General features: G+C 33.4%; 1 protein-coding gene across 1 annotated transcript; it reads right to left on the reverse strand.

The window, feature by feature from the left end:
- Window positions 1-6,345: 6,345 nt before the first annotated feature.
- On the reverse strand, window positions 6,346-11,231 carry LOC102601090 (chloride channel protein CLC-c-like). The gene is given in 7 exon segments (NM_001288211.1): window positions 6,346-6,902; window positions 7,206-8,334; window positions 8,937-9,206; window positions 9,334-9,596; window positions 10,389-10,566; window positions 10,657-10,857; window positions 11,034-11,231. Coding segments are annotated over 7 exon segments (2,295 nt in total). The 5' UTR covers window positions 11,198-11,231; the 3' UTR covers window positions 6,346-6,812.
- Window positions 11,232-11,528: the final 297 nt, after the last annotated feature.

Below are 11,528 nucleotides of genomic sequence, written 5' to 3' on the forward strand. Positions count from 1 at the left end.
AAAAAATAATTAAAAGTTAATTTAATATAAAATCAAAGCATTAATAACTAATGTAAATATTTTAAAATAAATAAATAACATAAACCTGTATCACATCGGGATCCTCATTAACTGTCGGAACGACATCCTCTATAATCGTCGTGGGGCTCTCCTCCACGGTGGATGAAGGCCCCGTAGTTGGGCTAGATATTCAAAGAAGGAAGTGGGCTAGCAACTCATTCGTCTGATATTTGGTGCCTGCTAAAAACTTCTTCGTACAAAATGTTGTTGGAGAATGTATAGTTGTGCTTACTGTCGCACTTTTCTGTCTATTATATTATATAAAATAGGAAAGGAACCAAAGCTACAAGATACAACATTATTCTTGGTAGTACACATTTTCTTTCCGATTAACAAGTAAGGATTTTCTCTTCAGTAGCAATTTCTTTGCTAAAACATATTACTATATAAGATTAGAGATGAGGTAAAGGAATCTTTGCTAGAGTATTATGCAATTGAAAGTTGCATGCACAAGGTACAACCATTCCCCGTATCGAATGAAGATGCAAGAGCTAGATTTTAATTACTAAAAAGGGGAAAAGACTAGCAGAAAATATAGATTGATTCCTCTCTTCGGATGAAGCAGAGTTTACGAACTAGAAGTTCGATCTCAAGTTGACAGTTTCTTTGCTAACGTATTACTATGTAAGATTAGAGATGAGGTAAAGAGATATTTCCTAGAGCATAATGCAAATTGAAAGTTGCACGCACAAGTTGAATTTCTTTTTTTTTCCTAATTACTCAGTACTATTTCTTCTTACAGTGGTTACAGACTAACATCTGACTCAAACGAAGTGATAAGCCAATTACTTGCTCATACAAGACAAATGATATTGCCATCGTGTTAGATGAAAACAGATTCTGCAGAACATAAGATCCATGAAAATTACACTATTGATACCATCTTGCAGCTTGTGTTTTATTTACATATCCACTATCTCACAGACAGATTACTTACATTAGATTTCAAGTTATAAGTTCTTATTTCTGCTCTACTCGTACTCCAAACATGTATCACTTGTAAAATAGCATAACATTGTACTGTTGCTTACATCCTCATTGATTTTTTATTTTGATGTATCTCATTTTGACTAATTGTTCAGACTCTCGGTACTCTGAGAAGTTGTATAACTATTATACCATTGAAAAGGTTCTCTGAATTTTGAATTATTATTTCTTCTTACAACAAATTGGTTTATCTAATAAGACGACACTCAATAATTTTACTTTTCATTTGCCATTCTTCAACAGGCTTGGTATCTTTGTGATGCAGATGCCAAGAGGGTGTTCCAGCCCCTTCAAGCGGCAGAAGTAAAGTTCGTTCTAATGTCAAATTTTGACATCCTATTGAGACCAATGTTAAGGACTCTAAATTGTGATCACTGGTTTGATGTCGAAAATTTTTAATCCTGGCTCCGCCTTTTATTTGTTCATTTTTTACAGTAATTATACATAAGTAGTTCAATCGATGGTCAAGTGGTTCATCTATAACAAGTTAAATTTTTGTTTTTATTTTTAAAAATAGATTTGGTGTTTTATGTCTTTAAAAAGTATTATATCAGTGCAATGCTTATAGCAGCTTTGCTTTTCACCTATGCTCTCCTATATATCACACAAATGGTGTTGCGATTACGTTGTTTCCCTTGTTACCTGATAGTTAGTGGTATCATGACAATTGCATTTGCTAGAATCTAAATCATGTAATCCTAAGAGAATCTTAATGTGTTTTTCGTCTTTCCTTTCGCTTCCATTTCGTACTTTCTGATTCAATAGCTGATATTATTTTTGGCTTTTCACAGGTTAGATACATGTCGTAGTTTTAGCTGACCGAGCATATGAACTTAGATAACAGGTTATGGAGAACTCGAATTAGGTTAAAAGGTTAGTTACGTAGTTTAGTGTTATTTCAACTATTTTGTAATTTCTTCTTTTTTGATTCTGTCATTATTTGACATTTGTTGTACTTCGATTATTGTTTTATTTTGTCGTAGTTATTGTTACATTTTAAGAAGATAGGAGTTCTCACATGCTTTTTCTTTTTTTCCAACTACTTTTTCTCCGGACCTCACTTGTGGGATTATATTGATTATGTTATTGTAGTAGTAGCAGTGATCTATTTGGGCATTCTTCCCAAGGATTATATTCCTACTATGCTTGACAATTTCAATGCTAATGTGGATATGGATGGAAGAATTGTCAATTTGGGATTATGAGACACTGCAGATACTTTTTCTTTAAATAGATTTATTGCTCTTATGAGATATTTCAAAGTTAAAATCCGCAGGAAAATGGTAGCTTTTATAATAAGTGCAAGCCATAATCCTGATGATCCTAAATATGATTGAGGTGTCAAGCTCTCTTTTCCTTTTCATTAAAACACGAAGGGCTATTATCTACACAGAGAGATACACAGAAAGAGACACACAAAGATGGCATACGTGACAGTTGCCTACTGGATCCTCTTATTCGTACACATTTTCTTTATATTTCATCTTTGCTCCTTCACATACATTTTATGTATCTATAACCACTACGTCAACTATTACTGTTGGGCCCGTGCTAGCACGAGCGCCACCCACCACTACGTCAACTATTACTGTTGGGCCCGTGCTGGCACGAGCGCCACCTATCTAGTTAGCTTAAAAAATATCCAAGCAAAAGAGAGTTGTTTGCTATGAAGTTACCTAGGGAATAATCCTAGCAATTATTTGCTTGGATATGTTTCTTAGAAAAAATATTCTAGCTAAATTAGCTAGGCTAACAACGTTTTTCCTAGCAAAATTTTAGCTAAGAGTGTAAGCTACAAAAGGTTGCTACGGTCATTTTCCTAGCAAAAATGATGTTAGCTAATTTTGTAAGTTAGCTAGGGATTTAGTCTCTCGCTAATGACATGTTCTCTTGTTTGCAATACCAATCCAACAATGTAATTCATTTTGTTTATTTCGAATTAAAGACTTTTTTCTAACTCAATAATTAGAAATTGAATGCATACCGTATAAAGCATCATTTTAAAGTAATGAAATATGAGATGGAAAAAAATACCTAATTTATATAATTTGTAGGGTCGGATTGTTATGTTGTCGGGTTGTGCTACTCCAATCTTTCAAGATTTTGATTTTTTAGTGTAGGGCTGCTTCAATCGTCGGATTGGGACCATCAACTGTTATGTTAATCTTCAAAGTGAAGTTTGGAAGCCATGAAAGTGAAAGGGGAGAAGAAGAAAGTGAAAAGGTAAAGTAACTTTTTATAAAGTGGAAGATTTTCTTCCACTTTATAAAGTGGAATAAAAAGTTCCACTTTACAAAGTGTAAGAAAAACTTACACTTTATAAAGTGTAAGAAATAGTTTCATTTTATAAAGTGTAGGAAATAGTTCCGTTATATATTAAAACATACACGTTATGAGACTAACGGAAAACGTTTAGAATATCAGATAAAGTGGAATTTTTTCTTCCACTAAGCCTATTTTTAGTTACTTACAAAAGTAGTGGCTTATTTTGGTCACTTTTATGTTTTTGTGGCTTATTTTGGTTCCGATCTCCAAGATGTAGGACCTAGTGCCAGCACGGGTCCTAATATATATTATTTTCTTTGTCTTAATTAATTTATGTGATAGGATGGAACTTGTGAAGCTATCCAAATTTTTATATGGTTTTAAAAATATTTAAGTTGTTAATTATTGTGATTTTTAGTAATTTTTATAATTTTCAAATAATATATATTACTCTCTTTGTCCTAATTTATGTGGAACGTATAGAATTACAAAAATCAATCAATTTTTTAATGTCTTTTAAATATTTTAAGTTGTTAATTATAATAATTTATAGTACCTTTTACATAATTTTCAAATAATATTTGTTACTTTCTATGTATGGCTTTTTAACATTTAAATTTTTTAATTATTGTGATTTATACTATTACTATTATTTACATGATTTTAAAACATATAACATGCTAAAAAGGAAAATAAGATAAGGAAATTAAAACGAAGAAGTACAAAATGAATGATTAAGGGCAGTGGCGGAGCCACCTTAGAGTTAGGGGGTTCATTCGAACTCCATTCGGCGAAAAATTATTATATATGATTAAAATAATTTTTTAGATATATATAGTAGATGTCGAACCCCCTTTCGAGTACTTCATGTGTTTATTTTTTACAAATTTTGAACCCCTTTATTAAAAATTCTGGCTCCATCAATGATTAGGGTATGTAGATGGACCACAAAACTTAAAAACAAATAAATTAGAATGGCAGACACAGTGTTTAGGGGCAAAGAGCAAAAGCAAAAGAAACAATTCAAGTATTTTTTTTAACGTGACAACTGGGAAAACACTATTTAACTGCTCACATTGAAGCATTTGAAATGACCAAATTAATCTTAAACATGTCATGTCAAAAAGTTAGAAATAAAAAGTCGGCAAAAACAAAGTCATTCTTTTAAAAATGAACTAAACTAAAAAATAAATAAGACAAACAAATTGAAACAAGAGGAAGTAATATTTCTAAAGACTTGTTAGTGGATATTTGATTAAGAAAATATATGGAAAATTTTCAAAATGTCAATATTTTAACATTTAATAGGACCCCTTAGCTACATTTTCAATATTTATTAAAAATGTCAATATTTGAGTTTGTTATATATCTAATTATGTATTTTTAATTTGTTTAATTTGAAAGAATACAATTATTCAATAACAGAATAGAGAAAATCAAGGGAGAGAACATTTTTAAAAAGGAACATATCACTTGAATTTTCATCCGTTACAATTTTAAAATAAAAAAAAAAAACTACAATGATTCCACTTTCATTGTTTCTCTAATGTCCAATATCGAATTTTGTCCCTATTGTTTCTCAAATTTCATTCGGTTTTTTTCGGAAAGAAAATATTGAAATAATTGAACTACCATTGGTTCATTTCTCTGAAACCAAAGAACCCATCTCCTTGTGGTTTACGTTTTATCGATTTCCGTTTGTAACTCTAACTCAATTTTTGAACTCCGTTTGAGATTTTTTATAAGCTACCCTGCTTTAACTCGACGCAGAGTTGAATATATTGAAATTGACTATTAAAGGTCCATTCTTTCAAACTTTGGAATGATTTATTGCTATTGTTTATGATTAATTTATTATTTTGGGTAAATGATTGATGTGTGATTGGGGACAACAAACATGCTATTTTTTTTTTAAATTCAAACTGAAAATAAACTGTATATAAAATTAGTGGTGACGCAGGTTGAGAGTAGATTTTTGAAATTGAATTTAGATACAAATTTATTGATGTGATATTGTATATTGAATAATCAGAATATAAATTAGTTTGGAATACAAATTTGATGATATTATGTATTGAATGATTAGAATACAATTTTGATAATGAAATCCCTATTCTATATTAAAATATTGTGATTTTATATGTTGAATGATTGTAATACAAATTTGATCGGAATACAAATTTGTTCAACAGTTAGAAAATAATTTTTAGAATACAATTTTTGAAATACACAAGAATTTGGAATACAAATCAGTTTAGAATACAAATTCTGTTTAAATTAAAAGTTAAAAATAAAAGTTAATAATGAATTTGATGAACAATTATATTAGGAAATGACTTTTAAAATACAATTTTTGAAATACAACTTTTGAAATACAAAATCCAGTTTAAAATACAATTTTTATTTTGTTTAATCAAAAGTTGAAAATAAAACTACATGAGTACAAATAATTGATATACAACATACAAAAGTGGGGGTTGAAGGGGAGTGAAATACAAAAATACATAAAAGTGACGATGTTAACTCAATAAATATAAATCCAATAAGAAGTTATCTGATGAAATGATAATCTGATACATATCTTTGTATGATTTTTTTCCATTTTGAAAAAAAGATGAGGAGAAAGAACCTGGAAAGAAATAGAAGCAGTAATAAATAATGAATTGAGAGAGAAAGTCGGGTTGAAGGGAAGTGAAAATAGAATATATTTTAGGAGAATACTTATAAACATATAATTTAATACAGACGAGAGAGAATTTTTTTTGAAAAATAATGAGAGAAAAACGTGATGGCTTGAAATATGGGCTTAATGTGAGATAAATTAGAAACTAATCTAGGATACAATTTATTTGGTAAAATATTGACATATTGACATTTTTAATAATTATTTTAAAGTGTAGATGTTTTTAATAATTATGTTTATGATTTTGACTAGTTAGCTAATTTTCCCAAAATATATTACTCACTTCGCAATTTACATGGCGCCTAGCCTTTTTAGTAATATCATCTTTGCATAATTAGAAACAATTCAAATTTATAATCACCCCCTTACCTTTCATGAAATTATATATAACCACAAGTTAAAACTTGTTTTAGATCACAAGTTTTAAAAGTTTTTTTTCATAAACGGTGTCACATAAATTGAGACAAAGAGAGCAATATCTCTAAGAGGAAAGAAAAAAAAAACAAATCAAATTGAAATGATTGGATTATGACCCATAGTTTAGCCATCATGACTCAGTTCATCTTAGCCCAAGCAAGCTTTGGACAGGGTTGTACATTGGTCCATCTGAGTTGAACCGCAACTTCAGCACAACCAACCCATTTTCCACCCCTAAGCAAGACCACAAGCTTGATACGAGAAAATCTGTGCACTTGTAGTTTGTACAAAAATCAAACCAAAAGAATTACAATGAAAGTGATTCTGGAAATATAGAAATAAGGAATAGTAATGCACAATAGGCTGCTTATTTGCCTATGGAACGAGCAAACTTCTCTGGCTACTTGTGGGGGACAAGATGCGGGTAGAGGTTAGATATATGCTCATGCATGAAGTCATGCCTTGTTAAGATTCCGACGATTGGAGCCCTCTGCAAATTTAGAATAGCTGTACTTTCAGGACATTATTGTATAGTAGAATGCAGAATAAGTATTGTTTTGAAAATCTTTACTCCATCAAAGTTTACTAAATGAAGTTCCGATCCATGCAAATGGGGGGCCTAAAGATTCTAGTTTCCCATCAACTTGTGATGCAGATCATTACACATTATGTACTAAACCGATGTGTAAATAGTGTTATCATAAAAGAAACTTTGAAAAAATGAATAAGAATGGCAAAAGAAACAAGTGACAGGGTGAGGTGGAGAGGGGGGGGAGGGGAGAAGAGGACTTACCCCAGTTTTCTTTGGGACAACACATAAGTGTCTAAGACCAAGTTGTCGGAAAAGGATTGCAGCTTTGGCCAGAGACATGGTCTCCACTACTGTGTATGGGGATGTATTTGTTATAGGATGGAGATCAATATACATTTCCATCTCCTCTTCCGTGATGACGAGATCCTCAAATTTAAGCCCCTTACCTGATCCTGGCTTGGCAAAATCAAATGCATGAAACCTACTCAAAATATTGGAGGCACTCAATACACGTTGTTTCGTGAATTTCTTTCCATTGAGCAAAACAAGTAAATGTGACCGTAGAACAAGCCCACATAACTCTGGTGTCTCTGAGAAAGGTGGCTCATCAATCACAGGAAAGCCATTATGCCTAGTATACTTCAAAGCATGTACTATGTTCCCCACCTTCTCCACACCTGAAAATGACAATAATGGCCCAGAACAGACATCTCCAGCAACCAAATTCCTCATAAATGGTTCAGCATGTGCTTCCAAGAAAGGCAAACCTTTCATTTTCACAATCTGGTCATAGACACCCTTATTAAAAATATCAGCCACAGTTTTTGATATGAGGAGAACAAGCATCACCAATGGAAGCATTAGTAGATTGTTTGTAAGCTCAAGGAGTATGACACATATTGATACTGTCATTCTCATGGTACCACCAAGGAAAGAGGCAGCACCAAGTAGCGAAAACAGACCAACATTAAGATTGGACAACGAACCCAAGGCTCTACCAAAAATACGCCCATAGGAGGCTCCAGCAAGTATGACAGGAATGAAGAGTCCAGAAGGAATAGCAATTCCATATGTTATAATGCCAAGGCAATATACCCCAGCAAAGAAGATTAGAAGAGTAGAGATGTGAAATTCATTTGAATTATTTGAACTAAACAAATTGCGGATGGCATCATCATTGGTGTTCAGAAAGAGTGATGCAAGATCATTGTAATGCCCTGCTGGACACTGGAAATTCTTGTAGTTTCCAGAGCGACCTATAGTTGGGCACTTTTCCTCCAAGCCTACAGGACATGGAATGCACCCTGCAAACCATGGTAGGCCATAAGAGCAACAAGAAGTCAGGATAGAAACACTCATGACAAGCAAGATCTTGAAAGCAGGACCTCTCCTGTAATTCACTGCCAAAAATTAGTTGAAGGACAACCAGGCAAAAAGAATACCATAATTGTTACTTTTGTTTCCAAGAATAAGTCGAAGAAAATAACTGGAGTACAACCACAGTTTACACACCAGGAAAAATCTACTTGTGGAACAGCACATGTAATTTACTATCGAGATGGCATCACAAAATAAATAAATAAAACCAACACATACATAGTCAATCTTTTACAAGTACCAAATAACTTGAAAGGGAAGAACATTGATCAAACAAATCTTAGTGCAATAGGTAAAGGACCCATTTAAGATGAACTTTTCGAAATATGTATGCATGCTTTGATGAAATATCCTGATGAATTTCACTGCTATCCACATAATCAGTATGGATCAGTAACATTCATCTACCTGGAAATCCAATATGAAAATGAAAGAAAATAAAAATACAAATCTATCATCAAAAGAAAAAGTAATACATGCTCTAGGAAAACCTTGCCTACTTCTCAAAATTGTTACTCATCGAATTTGAACATACACCTATGCCTCTAATGGCTAACAACTGAGAGAAAAGTAACTAAACATATATCATTGGCAAAAGAGGTTTAAAAGACTAACTCATTAATGACGGCGTAAGTTCGAAGGACCTTGTCGACAAGATAGTTATAAAGGCTTCCCAGAAGACCTCCAAGTACTCCAATAAAGATAAGTGCCAATACATCTATTGTGTTGTAATTAGATACTCCTGAATTGACATCAAACATTATCAAACCTCCTTGCCCAAATAGTCCACAGTTCCCACCGCGACAGAATTGTATGAGAGATCTGAGAACCATAGCAACGATGGCAGTTGTGAAGAAAGTCCTCCAAAGTAAAGCACTTCGCCACCTACAACATGAAATAGAACAATTGAACATTTTGAGATACAAGCTTTTTTATGAATGCAGGCAAGGATTTGGCATGTTTATTATGTGCATGAACTCTGTGTGTGTGTGTGAGAGAGAGAGAGAGAGACCATGATGCTATTTCCTCAAGAGCAAAAAGAACTCCTCCAACTGGGGCACGGAAAGCAGCTGCAACACCAGCAGCGGCACCACAAGTGATCAAATCCCTACGATCACGGTCGTTTTTGAAGTATTTTAGCCATTTCCAAGTTAAATGATACTTTCGGGAACCCCCCTGTCCAAGTAAGTTTGCTATGCAAGCACCAGTATGGACCATGGGTCCTTCCTTGCCAACAACAAATCCAGCAGAAACGCCCAAAATGGATCCAAAGATCTGTGGAATGCAATATGCCAGAATAAGTGTTTTTGTGGAGGTGAGATAAATCACAACCCATAGAATTAGAAGAAAAAACAAATATACCCTAACAATCATTTAATGTGAACTAGGGTGCTAACTGCTTCAGTTTATAACTTATCGTTTCGTGGTAATTGATGACTGTGACGGGAACGCCAGACTGTTGATATACAGCAAAACAAATGATAAACTAGACCTCCAGAATTCAATGTAACATGGCAGTCTGAGAAACCAAACCAAAAACTGAACAAGTGAAATGGTAACATGCATGGATTACCATGTCAGACGTACTAAATAAAAGTATCTAAACCAATTCAAACAATGTTTTAAAGGTTTCTAAAGCACGCCAAACAATATAAATCAACATATTTTTTACTGTACAAGTTTTCTGTAAAGTAATTACTTCATTTGATATCCATAGTAAGGGTAAAAACAATCAAGGATGAACTGGACTGAGTCCTCAAAAATAAGCATGGCTATCTGAACATTAATACTACAACATACCTAGTGTAATCCCACAAGTGAGGTCTGGGGAGGGTGGTGTGTATGCAGCCTTACCCCTTACCTTGTGAAGGTAGAGAGGTTGTCAAGTAAAGCATATGAAATCTGAGTGTTAATACATATTGAGTTATCCCTGAATGAAATATTTTTAATTGAAATCATAACTGTTATTGTTGTAAGTTTAATTCAATAGAATTGTGCTTCTTAGATATGGCCATGTGGGGAGCAACAAGGCGTACACAAGAAAGGAAAAGGAGTTGAGAGACCAACCTTGACAAGTAATGTACTTGGAGCCAAAATGGAATGAGCATCGATACCATTTAGATATGCTTTTACTTCAGGTATACCAGAGCCTGCAGCTGCAGGTGCAATAAATGCACAGAGGGCTGCGGCACAAGTTGCAAAAAACACATTGCAACCGGCAAAAGCAGCAAATGCCTGGAAATACCTGCTCTGGAATTAAAATAACTTAATAAATTGAACAAAGTGCGTAGAGTATGTTCATTGAAGTTGAAGTTGAAGTTGAAGTTGTACTTACTTTCCGTCAAGCATTAAGTTGCTAGTGAGAAGAAGCTTGAAACCAGCAATATTTTCCACTCCTATGTTATTAAAGAAACCAACAAGTCCAGTACTCAATCCAATAAGGAGCACAAGAGTCCATTTGAGAAATATATATTGAAATATCTCAACCTTTTTCCTAGATCTCCAGTCTTGCTTGAAAAGGTCATTTTCTACAATACTGCAAAAAGTAAAAAGTTCAATGGTTACAAAGTTAGTACTAGAAAAAGCATGTATTGTGCTAGCTTGACTGCAAAATGACAGAAATAGCAACTATAGCAGTACAGATCGACTTGTATTCATTTTCAAGGTTGACTACATAGAATCGGGTAATCTAAGAAAGAGCAAAAACCATACTCATAGTCGAGGCTTTCAATGGGATAAACATTGGCTCCAACAATAGCGATTTGGGAGGTATTGTTGACTCTGCTCTTCGATTTGAGCAAAGGCACTCTTATACTACCACTCTCTGAAATTGTTGAAAAATTTCTCTCCAAATCAAATTTCTCTTCTTCAATCATCCCTCCATCATTCTCTATGTCAACTTGGTTCTCCATCAGATCAATGGATGATGAATGGTCTTTCTTCCCTTCTCTTCTTTTTTCTCTCTCTATGTATATATATTGAGATAAAAGTTACTGTTATGAATGAATACGTGTATGGGTAGAAACGCACATCTATCTAGGAAAAAAGAAATGATCATTTTCTCAATCAGCTTCATTTATATAAGGCGCTGGCAAAGTGAACTTTTTTAATGAAAGAGAGAAGCGGGAGATCCGTGACAGTAATTTCGACAGGGCATCAAACTTGTGATAAACAAATCACACATTATTTGGCGTTTCATTTTTTTAG

This window comes from Solanum tuberosum, unplaced genomic scaffold (genome assembly GCF_000226075.1).
Source record: "Solanum tuberosum cultivar DM 1-3 516 R44 unplaced genomic scaffold, SolTub_3.0 scf00012, whole genome shotgun sequence".
Classification (NCBI taxonomy): domain Eukaryota; kingdom Viridiplantae; phylum Streptophyta; class Magnoliopsida; order Solanales; family Solanaceae; genus Solanum; species Solanum tuberosum.